This window comes from Eublepharis macularius, chromosome 15 (assembly GCF_028583425.1).
Source record: "Eublepharis macularius isolate TG4126 chromosome 15, MPM_Emac_v1.0, whole genome shotgun sequence".
Taxonomy (NCBI): Eukaryota; Metazoa; Chordata; class Lepidosauria; order Squamata; family Eublepharidae; genus Eublepharis; species Eublepharis macularius.
Genome location: NC_072804.1, coordinates 44,088,488 through 44,105,170, shown reverse-complemented (window position 1 = coordinate 44,105,170; position 16,683 = coordinate 44,088,488). Strand labels below are relative to the sequence as shown.

Sequence of the window (16,683 nt, the reverse complement as noted above, 5' to 3'; positions counted from 1 at the left end):
TTCCAGAAAGATCAGATTCAAAGTAGGTTTGGTTGCAGCGTGGACAGAAAGGTGTGGATTTCTACAGCTCACTACCCACGACAGGCACTGATTTCTCCTCAAGCTCACCATACTAGTCCCCAAATTTGGGGCTTTTTGATGCTTGGAAAAAAAATGGAAGTAGGTATATTATTATAGTGTTATTACACTACAGTGATATATCTACTATTGTTTTTTTTTTAAAAAAAATAGCAAAAAGAACTCTGGTGACCAGGAGGAGGGGGGAATGCTAGTCGCGAGGCGAAAGCATGGAGAACTAACTCCTAAGGCACCACAGCTGCTGCAAATACCTCTGCATTCACAGTGGCAAAGGAGAGCATGATGAGAAATCATCCTCCCAGGAAAGCAACCAGAGACAAGCAAAAAAACAGCCTGTCATTCTTCTGTGGGAAATCAAGGCAAAGTGGAATTTCTTACCAAGCCACAGCATCTGCCTGCACCCCAAAGTGTCAATATGTCAGAAAAGCAAAGGCTGCTGTTTCAGGGAGACCTCTTTTGCTTCTAAAGGGATGTACTCTGTTTCCCTAAAGATCTTATATTCACTACATCTGAAAAGTATGTTCAAAAATGAAACTCCTTTGCTTTTTTTCCCTTTTTGGTGCTTTCAGTCCAGGACACTGTTAATCTGTTCCATCCTTATTTGTTAATTGCTTCACCCTGCTTCGTATCTTTCAGCAGTTGCTGCACGTACCTTGGCAACGACAAGGTATACTACGATGCATTTTGCTGATCCTGAGATATAAAGGAATTTGTTTTCTCTGAATTAAAGGAAGCTATTTCAATCACAGACCTGCTTTAGATTCTGGCCTGATCTATGGCTCCTCCAGAGGAACAGTCGGAGAGTAGTGGGCAAAAATTAGCCTCGGTACTCAGAGTTCTATCGCTTCCGTAGCTCCAGGATCAAATCACGAATGCTCTTAACTGTGCCTCAGCTGATAGAGCACCCCTCGCACTCGCAAATAACCTCAGAGTAAAATAACCATGGAACTAGAACAGCTGGGCTAAAGAAGAGAACGGGGCTGCAAACGAGGCAGGGAAAGTTCCACAGGCAGTGAGAGATATATTTGAGGCCTCCTTTGCTTCTTTTTAGACATCTGTAGATCAGTTTCGAAGGTCGCTCTTGAAGGGTAACTCAGCCCTGCCACTTGGTTACAGCACAGTTAGGTCCTGGGCCTGGAAGATGCCTGCAGCACTTGTAGAGTTTGGTTAGCTGCTCCCTTAACTCATCCCGCACCCTGGTACACACAAACCCAAGCTCTGCTCTTCAGATCAAAAGAGAAGGGGTGGGCTTCTTGCCTGGCCATGCCTCTTTCGCATACTTCTTTTTCTTAGGCTCATTCACAACTTCGGGATTAAAGACAGCAGGGTTGGGAGCGGGGTTCATGGCCACCGTCGAAGGCGCCACTGGAGTCAAGTCCACGTCAGGGGCAAGGTTAGGGTAGGGCATCGGCAAGCCCCCGATGAGCGCTGTGCCGTGGATGCTGTGGGACTGGACGCCCGTCTCATTGTGAGTTGGAGGCAGGCCACCATACAAACCTCCGCCGTAGGGAAAGTTCTGCATGCGCCGCGTTACGGACTCATCTGTGCTCAAGGAGCCTGAGCTGTCCATTCGTTTTTTCTGCCGTCAGAACAAACATTGACTTAATACAAATTCTCCCACAACGTCAGAGGCATCCCTGCTTCCCTCCCCTCCCAAATCTACCAGCAGGGTTCGAGGGCAATGGTTTGACTCCACTGCAGCATTTCCATGGACGGAAGGGTTTTCTGTGCATTGAGGGCAAATTTCCCACCTCTTCTTTCCCTCCTGCTGTGGCCCAAAGGACGCCCCCGCCCCCCAGCCCCATGAAGTGCTGTAACTGGAAATCCCGAGTTAATGTGCTCTGGTGGATCCAGGACAATAGACCTCCTGCTTCCTACACCTGGTGTCAAGAGGTATGCTGCCTCTGAGCCACAGAGATTTCATTCAGCCATCGTGGCGACCGGCCACTGCAAGCCACGCCTCCCATGAATATGTCTAATACTTTTTGAAAACGGGGGCCATCATACTGTGACAGTAAATTCTGTAACGTGATTATGTATTACATGAAGAGACACGTGATCCTTCTGTCCTGAATCTCCTGCTACAAACCAAGCTGAGATCAGGCAACCCTCACCACTAAAGGACTCAGCTGTAAAACTAGCATTTTACGCTTCCACAGCAGCCAATTTTTCCTCTCCCTTTTATTTAGCAAACATTTGTTCCTTTCCATTAAAAAAGGGAAAGTATTGGTGACATGCCTTGCAAGAGGAAACATATGGTTGACTAAAAGCTCCTTGTGAACTTATCTCCACGTGACAAAGTATTAAGGGGGATTTCTGAGGGCCGATCTTTCCACTGCATCACACTGGGTCCACTTCTATCTCACCAAGTGCTATTTTCACTTTGTACAGTTTCTGTCAAACTGCATCCCCTCCACCCCCAAACAGTTAGAATTAAAAGGAAACTAATATTACTAAATCTTTCCTCTCGGTCACATTTTCACTTTCCTGAGAGCTTTTTGCAAGGTTCATTGCAGACTACCGTATGCTTAGAAAACTGATGGCGCATTTGGAACAGTGCATGAGATTTCTAGAATGCAAACTGTGTTACCATTGTAAGCTGACACTTTGCAGTAGAATATAATTGCTTTACAGGGGCAAAAGAAAAAGCGGTGGAAAAGTAACGAACGTTAATACGACCACTGCACAAAATGCAGTTTTAGGGAGGATGTCAGCCAATCGTATGGCACCAGGTTTGCATGCTAATAGGTGATGTGAAAGATCTTGTAGGCCAACAGTCTGACTCACTATAAGGCAGCTTCACAGGTTCTTATTAAGGAAGCAGGGCTGTGGCTGAGTGGTAGTGCGTCTGCTTGGCATGCAAAAGGTCCCAGGTCCAATCCCCGGCATCTCCAGTTAAATTGGTTCAGCTGACAGGTAATGTGGAAGACCTCCACCTGAGGCCCTAGAGTGATGCTGACAGTCTGAGTAGACAATATTGACCCAGATGGACCGTGTCTGATTCAGTATAAGGCAGCTTCATGTGTATTTGTTCATGGGGAGAGCTACTGCCAGTGGGCAGTTCAGAGCTCAACAGGGGAAGGGCTGTGCTCAGCGGTAGAGCATCTACTTGGCATGCCAGCCTCAGGTTCAATTCCCAGCAGCTCCAGTTCAAGGATCAGGTAACAGGTGATGTGAACGATCTTTGCCTGAGACCCTGGAAAATGGCTGCCAGTTAGAGAGGATGAGATAAATGGACCAAAGGCCTGACTTGGTATAAGGCAGCTTCACATTTCCATAAAAGAGAGAGGTCATTATCCAGTTGTAAAACACAAATTTTGCATGCAGACAATCCCAAATTCCATCCAATGGACTATGTAGCAGCATGAAATTATCAAACTGGGCTAATTGGGCTGCTAGCAATAAAAGAATCCAAACCGAAAGATCAATTATCCAGATTTTAAGCTGCAACAGCTTTCTAAAACAGCAGCGTACCTTCACTGGGACCACTGCAGTCTGTACCATGTTTCTGAAACGTCCAACGGAAGGGTCCACATCCTCTGTATAAGTAAATTGCATTAAAGCAGAAGAGTTACTTTATAAAAATGGGTTATGAACGGTGCATTCAGCGCTAAAGGGATTTTCAAGGCAAGGCTCAGAAAAGGGGAAGTTTATTATGAAACTTCTGTGTATTGATGCCTTTGGAACTGATCCTGTCACAGGGTGGCCAATACAGACACCTTATGATAGTCTCAGTGTGAAAGGGAAGAGGCTTCTACTATTCTCATTTTGTATTTTTAATAAATCCTCCAGGAAGCTGAAGTTAACTGGAGCTCTGCAAAGCCGACACCCACGTTTTCCAACTTCTCTTCCTGCCATCTGCATAATCTGCCCTAACATTATTCCCTTTCGCCCTAGTGAAGATCTGGCCCTAGGTCCCAAACAAAATGGTCTAGTGCGCCACTGTTGGCACAGATGCTACGGGCTGCCCACCTCTGCTTTATATTGAACATGACTTCATTTAAGGGTCTGGAGGGACAGCAAGATGATTACTGGAACAAGAGGGCACAACCATTCTCCAGCAGGTGAAGTTACAGGTTTATGCAGAGATGCTCCTTAAGAAAGGCATGCTTCTGAAGAGCAACCTTCAGGTATGACTGACTGTCCAGTACAGGGGAGGAGAGTCAAGGACGGATCTAAAGTACTCACCTGGATTGATGATCTCATCATCATCGCTGAATGTTACTCTCGAGTTCTTCCGTTTTCGTTTCGGTCTCTGGATGTCCAAGTTCCCTTCTTCTATGGTTAATGTGGAGATCCTCTTGTTGTGGGCGGTGTTAAACTCTGTCAGATTCTAGAGAGCCAAATAACAGACTGTCGGTACGCAGCACCGCCTTCAGAAATTTAAAAGCTCTGTTCTGTCCCTCCCAACCCTACAGAAAAAATTTAGGATTAAGTCAAAAGGGCAAAGGCTTAGGCAAAGGTGCTTACAATGCTGGGAGGCGGCCAGGAAGGCAGTTAGTAACAGGTGGATTGACTGAGCGGTTACCTGATTTTGTTGAGGGCAAGAGGCCCATTTGTAACAGGACACTGTTTAGTTCAAAGGGATCTAGGAAAGTTCAACCATACTTGTCAGTCTCAGATAAACACAGGTTATGTGCTGCACATGAGCACAGACAACATTTTCAAGGCCAAGATGCCTTCCGTCTGGTGCTGCTGAAGCTGCAGTTTGGTCTAAGGTCGTCCTCCCATGTCCTTCTTGAGGCGGATTTGGGAAATGGCATTAGTCAAGCAGGGTACCATGGCATGCACTTTGTTTGCCCAAGGTCTTGGGTTCAATCCCCAGCTTGTCCAGTTAAAAGACTGGGGGCGGGGGGGAAATCAGACTCAAGGTAAAGTCTGACTCAAAATAATGCACTGGGTAAGTTCATGAGAGAGAACATGCTCAAGTTTAAGGGAGGGTCTGTGACTCGGTGACAGCGCATGTTTTGCTTGCAGAATGTCCCAGCTCCAGTCCCCGGCATCTCCAGTCAAAGTGATCCCAGGTAACGGGTGTTCAGGAAGATCTTTCACTACCTGAGACTCTAGAGAACTTCTGCCTGTCAGAGGAGACAATATGACTGAGCTCCCTGGCACCAACCTTCTAGACTTGGTATAAGGACGTTCCAAAGGCCATTAGGTAACTTACATCTAACTCTGTCTCCTCTTCAGGCAGGCCAAGCAATCCCTTGAGCTCATCGTCCTCACTGGTCATTTTCTCATCTCCTTTCACAGCGGAGGGCAGCGTTTGAGGCTTTTCTCTCAGAGTGTAGGCCCGTGTAGAAGCGCCAAACGAAACCGTCGAGTCGATGGGAATCTGCTGTGGCTTGTGAGGTTCCAAACGAATGTGGCCCAAAAACGTGCCATGTGCTGAGTGTTTCGGGGAATGAACAAATAAAATAAAAAAACCCACAGAGACCATTAGCTGTCGAGGCACTTCTCTAAGCTTTGTGGAGGCTTATTTTACTCTACTCGATGGGGGCGATTCTTCAGAGTGGGACCTGAATCTGGGAGACCCCAATTTGACCTAGAAAACTTAACAAAATTTGTGGTAGGCTATGAGCTTTCGTGAGTCACAGCTCACTTCTTCAAATCTTGGTAGTCCTAGAGGTGCTACTGGACTCTTGCTCTTTTCTAGGGTTGCTACTGTAAGAATTAAATGGAGGAGGGCAGAACGATGTTGCAAGCCATGCTGGGTCCCACCACTGGGGAGCAAAGATAGGTAGAAATATGTAAATAAATATTTTATCTTTTATTGTGTATTGTTGTTTTAATTTATTGTACCGCTATACAATGTTGTAACCTGCCCTGAGCTCGCTCGCGGGGAGGGTGGGCAAGAAATCTAACAAATTAAATTAATTTCCTGCTTTAGCATCCCTTCAAAGCCATTGCTCCATACACATGGGACAGCCCCTTAAAGCGATTCACTTTATTTTCCACCTTAGCCCATCCTAGTGTGCTGTTCATTACTGTGTCTGCCTCACCTCTCCAGGGCCAAGATGGCCTCTAATAGAGAAAAAAAAAGAGACAAGAATATACATAAATAAGCACAAGCCTATTCAGCAGTAGCGGCACTTGCTCAGCAGCACTAAGCCTAGTTTGGTTTTATACCCTCCTTTGAAAAGCTGCAAGGTGGTGTCCCACTCCCACCCACCCCTGGCCAGGGAGCTCAAAGTACCTGAAGTGTACCGGATTCAGTAATACGCTTTTGTAACTGTGGCCCTATGGCTAAAAGCCAACAGGCGCCAAGAATTTCCTGCTGCCTCACATGCCCAAACCTTTAGGAGCTGGGAGATGTTGCAACAACAGTTGCCATGGGGAAGAAAGATGTCACTTGGAAATGATGCACAGCAGGAGGCTACCTCAAGACCATCCCCTCTCCCTCCAACCACCATCATCCACAGCCATGTGAGGGGCGTGTGTGTGTTTGAAGGCTGTTTTGGAAGTGGAATGCCGCTGCCCTCGTTGGTACTTGAACACGAAGAGAACCAGACACATTCTCCTCAGAAACTCAACCTGGACATTCCCCTAAACACTCCTCCCTCCTGAAATCAAGTGAATTATTGACCCACTTACTGCTGTTGAGGTCTATAAGAAAAACCCTTTTCAGATGTTTGTGGTAGACCAAGGCAGCATGGACCCGGGAGCAGGACTGGTGATCGATGGTGAAGTCACACAGGTCAGGGTTTCTCCCAAAGAGATAGTATTTCTTCTCATCAATTATCAATTTCTGTGGTAAGATATCAGACAGATGGCAACATTAAGACCCCTGCTTTTTTTTGCTGGAACTTTGTAGAAGTGTGTAGCCAAGGCTGAAAAGAACCTTGGACTAAACTGTAGCGTATTATCAGACTGAGAAAACAAAGAGACTGCCTCCCACATAAGAAGTGTGGGTGCTGAAAGTGGGTAGATTAGGTTAGATTAAGCTGAAAGTGAAACGGAATCCAACGTATTTGATGGATCGGACCTCTCTTTGGTACAATTCTGCATTTCAAGCCGCATATACTATTCAAATGAAGGAAGGAAAAAAACAGTAAGAACATACCTTCAATAGGACAAGAAGCAACAAATGTTTCGATTCAGGAAAGGCAATGAGGCCTGAGTCCCTTTCTCTCCTTGGGAAAAAATCTTGGAAGGCCTAATTATTTATTTACTTAATTTTTACCCCCTTCCCTCCCCAATTGGGAGTCAAGGCAGCTTACATCATTCTCTTTCCATTTTTCCTCACAACAATCCTGTGAGGTAGGTTAGGCTGAGTGTGCGTGACTGGCCCAAGGTCACCCAGCAAGGTTCTATGGCAGAATAGGGATTCGAACCCGGGCCTCACAGATCCCACTATGACACTCCAACCTGCTATACCATGCTGGCTCAAATATGGTTTTGCAGCTCCCTACAGAGGATCCATCTTTGTTCTGTGAATACTATTTTAGGTCGCTGCGCTGGACAAATAGCAGATTTTCACTGAAGTTCCACAGAAAAGATGTAACATGAACGTTTCTGAGCCTTAAGACGCTTACCAGGATAGTAACAGAACCACTGCAAACTCTGCTCAACAAAGACTAAACACAGGACTAAACCTAACCCTGCTTAGGGGCATGAAAGGCCCTGATTTTCATGTGACTTGCTGGTGGCGCCTCCACAATTTGCTCTGCCTTCCTGTTTCATAGTGGCACATTTTCTTGATAAAATTCTTGTCTGGCAAACAATCTCCTTCTCCAGGAGATCCATTATAACCAAGGCAACAGCATCCTAAAAGAATCATTCAACGGCTACACTGCAATACATTGTAATACTATGCAGAGACACTCCAGTCCAGGAAGCCACGAAACTAGTGGGTTGGATCCAGGTTAAACTGGCAATTTCCAACAAGTGCCTCTTCCCACCTCCCTCACGTCATTCCTCAGGGCCCCCTACCCTCCAGGAGCAGCATTTTGTGGAGATGGATGGGCAGCCGTATGAGGGGGAGGCAGGAAAGTCCCATTCTGCCCCTGGGGAACTTTGTCTGGATCCAATCCAGTTCAACCTGCTCAGAGACCAACAGAGCTGCATCTCCATATGACATGTTCTTACTTGCTCTTTGCTGGTAACTCTCTTAAGCAGATCCTGCACTGGTTCCCAGGTTTGGAAACGCATTGCTAGAATCATACCTACCTGCAATACTATTTCTGACCTCTCAGTCTTTCAGTATTTATTATTTGTATGAGCCAAATTGACATCTTTAGCTTATGTTCAGGGTTAACTGTTTTAATTGTTGGTTTTTACTATCATCGCATCAGCTGTTTGGGTATGCAATAAAAAGGCCTTTTAAAAAAATCTAACAATAACTTACGTACGTGGTATTTGTAAACTTCTTTCTCCAAAACATTCTAAGCAACAGTAGCCTGATTGCTTTTTTAAAAAAGCAGTTTCGCCACTTGGGGCTTCCAGTTGGATGGCTTTGTTCCTTTCCTGAAGATTCCGACCTAAATCCTCACACCTTTGTTTGAAGCATGTATCATTGAGACCGGGGAGATTTTTAATGGCAGGCTGGAAGTTTAGTTCTCTCTCCCACCTGAGAAGGCCGCCACGCAAGGTGGAAGGGCACACAGCCAGGAGCAGCGGGGCTGCACCAATGCTGCCGCACACACTGCATCAGCACAGTACAGCGGTATGCCTGCAGAGCACGGCTTTGCACAAGGCAGAGAGGGAACGGGATAAACAAGGGATAAAGTTCAGCACGGTCCTAGCCACATCTACAGGCTTGGGACTCCCCCTGGCCCAGAACGACATTATAAGCATTTTTAAAGCAAAATATGAGTGCCAACAACAGGATCCTATAGCCAACCTGATTACAAGGATGCAGCTTAGGAACAGGATGCCGGTCAGCTGGCAGAAACGCTTGCTTCCTATGCCTATTTACTAATAAACAACCCTGAAGGCAAGCAAAAGGGTTCTTGTTCCCTGGACGATGAACTGCGGTTTGCTTTGCTGCCATTATTTCCTGTTGCAAGAAACATTCAGGGTTACTTGCTGTTGAACGCTCAACAAATTTTGTTCAAATCAGCCCTCCTCCTGCTACGGGTCCAATTTTGTTTCTGCTCGCATGAGCAAGTACTTGAGGCGCCGTTTCAAGCATACGTGTGCCCAGCTGATGACTTCCTTAACTAGCTAGCTGAAGAGTTCTCACAGGCCTAGTTGTCACAAACTGCAAAGCAGGTGATAAACTAACCTGGATGGTATCACTGCAGGTGGAGGCTCATATGGCAGAATGCTCCTTCATACCGGACAATTCCTTGCACGCAGAGAAGGGTTCTAACCTAGTCTCCTGCCTGACTCACTAGGCGGTAGTTTTCTATATGTGGGATTATTTTTTTCAGGGAAGAATCTTTTGTTTCAAAGCTTTTACATTGATGGAGCAAAAAGTGGAATATGGTGTGCACTTTTCACTTTACAACAATTCTAACATGATGAGTTCAGTATTTCCCTTTAAAAGTTAATTTTAACATCCCACAGAGGCCAACAGAACAATGTGTGTGGGAGGGGGAAAGAGGTGTTAGCTGGCCCCCTTTCGGCTACGCCATACAAAGTACAGGCAGCCAGCAAAGGATACTGTGGAACCCTACTGCCCTCCCCCCACATTACAGTACCACTCCAACAGTGCTGAGACCAAGTTCTCTGCAAAGAAATTATGTTAATTTGAGTTACCCAGCACTAGAAAAAACATTCAGCACATCTGGGTGCAGTTGTCCAGCAAGGGCATGCTTATAGCCACATGGGTAAAAATAGTATCAGGAGAAGAAAAATAGCCAGGCAAGCTTTCAGAATAGGTTTACATAACAGTGGACACAGAGGTACCAAACCATTGTGCTTTTAGCATTGCTCTCCCACATCACTGCTCCACATAGCATTGTTCTCCCACATCACTGCTGACAAAATCACAAATATGGGAGGGGGGAATGGGAATAGAGATTCAGGAACCTGGCTTTGAAGACTGAAGACATGTTGAAAAATTCATCTGTGCCTCTGAGTTATAACCCAGCGTGCTCCTTCACACACTGAGCTTTATCACTTCAGGGCTTGATTTAATGTTGCACTTCTTTGACCCAGCCATCAACAGCTATCCCTCTGAACTCTAAATGAGCACAGGAGAAAGATGGCTTGGTTAGTATCAAGTGCTCCTCAATAAGCCTGTAGGGATGAAACTCATAATTTGTACCCATGAAGCTGCCTTATGCTTAATTAAGACTCTTCGTCCATCAAGGTCAGTATGGTCTAGTCAGACTGGCAATGGCTCTCTAGAATCTCAGGTTAGAGGTTTTTCACACCAACCATCACCTGAGCCCTTTTTAAACTGGAGGAACTGGGGATTGAGCCTGGGACCTTCCACATGCCAAGCAGATGCTCTACCACTGAGACATGGCCCTTCCCCAACTGCAGCTGCTAATCAGGGTGTAGTAACTTTCAGTTTTGCAGTGCTAAGGAGCAGATCTATCACAGGAAACTGCTTACACTCCAAACAGGTAGACTAAGTGAACAACAGGCAGGAAGATACGCAAAACCCCAAAAGCACTCTCTTGCCCCACCCTTCTCCCCTCCAAATAAAAGATGATTTGACAACTCTCCAGTGTTTCTCTTGAGTTGGTGTGGTATAGCAACAGCAAAGAGAATGATCTAAGTAGACACGTGAATGCTCAGCTTTTTTCCCCTAACAGAAAGCCTGGAAATTGTGAAAAACACCAGAGAAATCCTATGAAATATTTTCTCTTTTGGAATGAAAAGTTTTACTCATTTTAAGTAAGAGAATGAAGATTCTGACATGAGACAATCTCCAGACTTGAAGGATAATTGCAATGTCTAAGGCAGGCATATTCAACATGCAGACTGAGGTGCATTTCTGCTCCTCAAGGGTGCTGCCATCTTTGTGAGATGAATATATAGGGCCTTTTTTGGATATGGACTGCTACTTGCCTTCCTCTGGTAACCTTTAACATTAAGAAAAAACATGCTTGCATAGCACAGGGTATAGCAGTGGGCACCTCTTTCCCTCCTTCTCTAGTAGTGGCTATATTCTTAATTTTGCTAGCAAAAACTAAGGCATTTATACATCTAAATTTCATAAATATGCCCAACAGTACAATTGTATACACTATGTTATAAACAATACGTTTCACATTGTTAAAGCAGTAAAACATGTTCAGATTTGATAAGAAAATGTTGCATATATTTCACACACATTTCCTGGATTTTTTTCTTCTATCAGTTCAAAATTTTTGGAAATAGGACATCTCAAGAGCTGAGATCCAGCAGGATTGAACGTAGACCCAAGCGTCCTTTCCCGTGAACTTGTTTGTAATGTAGTTAACATGTGCCGCCTCAAAGACTTATTGTGAGGACAGACAAAATATAAACCTAAATGCAACACAGCAACAGATTTAAACACGGAGTTTGCCATAGAAGCTCTGAGACTGAGCCATCAACAGAGAAGAGTACACACTCCAAATGTTACTTGCTGAATTTTCTGCTTTAGATGGGTAGCGGAAGTGATCAACACCAGAGATATTCCCCTGCATCTATTTTCATACCTCAATAAGTTTATCTCCTTTGACTACATCCAGGTGCAACCCCTGTGGAGGTTTTCCTGCCCTAGGGGAAGAAAAGAGAAACATGTTTTGTTTAGCAATGGTTAAAAGTAGACTTTGGAATCCCCAGTTATCGACTGATCTAAAGTTACTATGACAACAAAAGACTTCTTTCATGACTGGTAGGCATTGCAGCTCTTACTTTTGTTTATAAAATAGTAACTGTTCTTGATAAAATTAGAAAGCAGTGCAAACAAAAAACAGTCTTAAGATGTGACATACCAGAAAACGGATTACAAAGCTTGAAGACAATACAGTAAAAGATAATATATACAGTAAATAGTACAACAGACAAAGATCCACTTCCCTTATAAATTCATTCTTCCAAATCATTCCATTTCACTAGAGCACTATGCAGACATTAGGCAGGAATACCTGTGCTATTATGACTATGAGATGTGGGGCTCCAGCATAAAATACCAGAGCTAATCCTAGTTAAGCTAACTGAAATGCTAAGTACAGCCAGTATCTTTGGATGCCAACACTTAGAAGCATATCCCCGCACAAACCTTAATAGCAGAATCCAAGAATTTACTGAAAAACATCTTTTGACAAGAACAACCACTTTCATTTATCTTATTTGGCAAACTGGGGCGGGGGAGACAGCCCACAGAATTGTGTCTGCCAATATGATGACAGCACAGTTCTTGAATAACACAGAAAGATCTCTGACTTTCGCCCTCTCTACGCACACACTTATGTACAGAGAAAATCCCATGTCTTCTCCATTAGGATTATCTCCACTGAACTTTCAGAAAAAAATTTGACAAGTTCTTCTCTTTTGTGTTTTCCTATCATTCCTTGCCTTGTCAACAGAACTCAAACTGACTGCCAAAGTTGTTACCTGGAGAGGGGTAACTCTTCTTGGGCAGGGCAGAGAGAAGCATTTACTTCTACTGAAAGCGGTGATGTGGGATGGAAAATTTTCAAAACCAGAATTTTTTCCAGCAATTTTTCTGTTGCTATATTTTTCCACGGAAAATTTTCCACCGCACATATGTAAATTTAGTCTGTTTATTTATAGTTGCCAGGGCCGATCTGCTACAAATCAATCATGTTAGATGGGATAAATGTAAGATATGAAGCATGGACAAGCTCTAGTGCTTGTGCATGGTATATTTGCCTTCTCTTACTAACATTATTTAAAATTTGTTAACATTATTTAAATATTTAAATTTGAATCAGTCAATTTTCCAATTCAAATTTCCCTGGAAAGCCCACATAGCTGACTGACTGTGTATGTATTCTGCTACCCCTTTTCACTGCAAATAGTCTTTCATACATAAAAAGCAGCATGCTGTCAACAATCCCAGCATTAGATATACAGCAAAGGTTGCCAGATTTCAACCCTCAAAACTTGCCTGGCTCTTTAACAGCATCTATTCCCAAAGAGAGGATGCTTTCATTAGAATCTCACAGAATATTTTGAAGACATGAAACATCCAAATCATTCATGAAGCAGGATGCCTGCATCAGGAGATGAATCTGGGCAGGTAAGTCCCCAGAATCTTTTTTGCTATGGACAGTACTAATTAAACAACTAAATATGTGATTGACATCGTATGTCCTATTATCAAAGCCTGCCTCTTTCCCCATCCTCTGCCTATACAGATCCAGTCTAGTTTTGGCAAAGTGAGATGAAGCTTCTTTTACAAAGTCAGATTTTGGTTCATTTAGCCTACTTAAATCTTCCAAGGTCTTGGACAAACGCCTTTCCCACTTCCACTATCAGTGATAATTTTAACTGAAGATATTAGGGAATGAATCTGTAACTTCCTTCATGCAAACATTTTAGGAGTTGTCATCTCTAAGCTGTCCTGAGCCATCTGATGTATGCACGTATCAGGAGGTAACGCACATCTACTCAGTAACCCCCACCCCAAGCTATCTTCAACCAGTTACTTTAAAAGATGATCACATAGGGAAACTCCCTTCCCCTTCCCTCTCTCTTTAAACATAGTTTCAGATAGCTAACAAAGTGCATGGATTACCCATTTTGGCCACTACTCAAAGAGAACAAACATCAATTTGCTAACTATGATGAAGCTTTGGAACCGATGCTTTAAGCCCACAGCCCTGTTCACAAGTCACAGTAAATGTATGTACAATCTGTCTACAGTACACGCATACATGCAGCATAAACGTGCATTTTCTGTAGCATGCAGACAGGGCTGATCTTACCTAACCCAGAAGAAGCATACAATGTTGCTGTGTGCAGACTTAGACCACTGATTCACCTAGTCCAGCATAATCTACTCTGGTTGGCAGTGGCTCTCTTAAGATTTCAAGCACAGAAAGGTTGTTCCCAACATCGACAACTGAAGAACTCTTTAATTACTTAGGGACCTAAACTAGGGCCTTCTGGCATTCAGAGCATGTAGTCCAAGTCTTCACCATATTCCACAAAGTACTGACAGATTAAAAATGTCCTAAACAAGGCATTCACAGCAGAATACTAAACAACTAAATGAAGGACCCAATTCCATATGGCTTGCAGTGTGCCATACCTACCCACTTCTAGCCGCATTTCTTTGTCCCATCCAATACTAACACCTGTAGGGTTTTAAAATTATGACCAAGCTTGTATGATACAGTTCTCTGTTAAATCGTATTGTCGAGTCACATTGGTATATTTTGTGTGTGCAACAACTACTGGAGAACAATCAAGTACACATATTAATGACCTGTATCCTACTATAGAAAAAACTTCATGTAGTTGTACGATAGGTATACCCAGGGCTTTTTTTCAGTGGGAACGCAGGAGTTCCGGAACCTCTTGAAAATGGTCACACGGCTGGTGGCCCCGCCCCCTGATCTTGGGCAATCTAAACTCCCCTCTGTCTGGAGATCAGGGGGCGGGGCCACCAGCCATGTGACCATTTTCTCTGAGGGCAACCCACTTAGTTCCACCACATCCCAGAAAAAAAGCCCTGGGTATACCATGGTGCATATCCTAAATCTACACACAGAGAAATGCCATTGCAGCTCCTGGGAGATGCATTTCCCCCTATTCTGGTCAACAGCTCTGATCGGAATTGATACCCAAACTCTACCGTTTAACCACATGAAGTAATTTCTGTTCATTACCTTTTCTCCAAAATATCAGTCATCAGGCCACAATAATAGTGCAATCCTAAGCAGAGTGACATTCGCTGAAACCATTACACTTAAAGAGTGTCACTCCATTTAGGACTGCACTGTTAACAGGTTGGCTCTAGCTTGTGCAGAAATCCTTGCCGCACTACTAGACCTGAACGTAGTTATTCAGTGATAAGGCAGCTATATTCTTCTCAGGCTCTTTGGATACGAAGCTTAGCTTGCTCCCATATGCAGACCACAGTTTTTAACATGTTGGCACAAGAAACAGGCTTTCTTGTTAATGATCAGAGGCACATGGTCTCTGTGCTCACAATCACATGTTTCTACATAGGAAGGCACATGCACTCTGCACATGCTCAGAGGCACTAGTTTAGTGTAAAGAACATGCACCCTGCATGGGCTCAGAGGCAGCAGTCTGGTGTAAGGGATATACACTCTTCCTATGCTCAAAGGCATAACTTTGATGTAAGGACTATACTCTTCTCACGTTCAGAGGCACCAGTTTGACTTAAGGTATGTACACTCCTCCCGTGCTCAGAGGTGCCTTTTAAAATTACTCAGCATATGCAAGGCCAGAGGATGACACTGGAAACTGGTTCAGGGGCCTAAGCTTGGCCGAATATTGGTCAGTCCCCTCTCTCTCCCCTCCATTAAAAGGGGCTGCAGCAGCGACACTCTGGCCTTCCCGTTCTACTGCTCTTCCTGCTCCCTGTCCACAAAATATCCATCCCCTTCTGACTCGGCGAGCCCCGTCCCCGCTCTCCACGGCCACGGGGCCTCCACCCTCACCAGCTCGGACAGTCAAAGAGCGGGAGGCTCCCGCCGCCACCGGCTGAGTTCGCGTTCGCCGCCATCTTGCGACTGCCCCCATTCAGCTGGGCGCAGGGCACGCCGGGAAGCTGGAAGACCCGGAGGGCGGGGGGCGATCCCAGCGTGCTTCGCGCGGAGGCGGGAAAAAGGAGGGGCTGGAGGCGGCCGCGGCAGGTCTATGGTTGGGGGCGCGTCTCGAGCGCGGCGTCATGAGAACGGTGGAAAAAAGAGCGGGAAGCCTGAGAGGCGGGGCTGAGTTTTCCGTGGCGTTGAAGTTCGGTTCTGTCAGTCTCGGCCCGTCGCCATCTTAGTGACAGAGCTGGCTGACAGTGAACGGAAGCTGAGGCTCGAGAATCCTGGCAACAGGATTCGTTGTGATTTTTTTTTAAAGTCCAGTAAACTTGAAATGCACCCTCACACACACACAGCCACCCGCCCACCCCCGGGTCTTTAATAAAATTGCAGGAAGAGGGAATTTCAACTCCCTCAGTTCTTGCCAGAACGTTCTCGTGTCACCCTAACAGGAATCTTTTGTCACAGAACACTCCATTTTAACAAATAAATCTCAGCATAAGTTTTCATAGGCTAGGGTCCACTTCATCAGATGCACAAATGAAATTTTCATGCCGGTCTGGAAGCTGTGGTCTGGAAACGAGTCAGCTAGCCATCTGACAAGCTGGCTAAGGAAAACATACCACAATAAATGTATCATTAAGGTGCCACTATTGTACTGTCACTGCGTGGTTCTGTAAAAGAGATACCACTCCCTCTCCCAAGGAAGCTTTCAGTCTACAATTTTGACATTAGTGATACAAAAATCATAAGGAAGAGGAGTTGGGGGTAAACAGGGATAAAATGCCTTGTTTTGTACATTTTTATCCCACTCTACTTTCTCCAAGGCTTATATTGTATGCTCCTTTTTACCCTCACAACAAACCAGTGAGGTGGTAGATTAGGCTAAGAGTGAGTGACTGGCCGGTGGTCATGCAGCAAGCAGAATGGGATTTGAACCTGGGTCTCCAAGTCCTCCTTTGACCACTTCAATCACCACTGACCCATT

At 44.9% G+C, this 16,683-nt stretch overlaps 1 protein-coding gene and 1 non-coding gene across 2 annotated transcripts; both read right to left on the bottom strand.

Annotated features, from left to right (window-relative positions):
• Positions 1-222: 222 nt before the first annotated feature.
• On the bottom strand, positions 223-15,679 carry PPP1R8 (protein phosphatase 1 regulatory subunit 8). Its single transcript, XM_054999885.1, has 7 exons — positions 15,603-15,679; positions 11,658-11,718; positions 6,673-6,826; positions 5,246-5,466; positions 4,267-4,411; positions 3,553-3,617; positions 223-1,657 (listed from the first exon to the last, which is right to left on the bottom strand). Exons 1-7 carry the CDS (start codon positions 15,665-15,667, stop codon positions 1,304-1,306), a joined length of 1,065 nt encoding a protein of 354 aa, XP_054855860.1. The 5' UTR covers positions 15,668-15,679; the 3' UTR covers positions 223-1,303.
• On the bottom strand, positions 10,089-10,253 carry LOC129343766 (small Cajal body-specific RNA 1). Its single transcript, XR_008598341.1, has one exon. It is a non-coding gene; the product is annotated as a small Cajal body-specific RNA 1 (non-coding RNA).
• Positions 15,680-16,683: the final 1,004 nt, after the last annotated feature.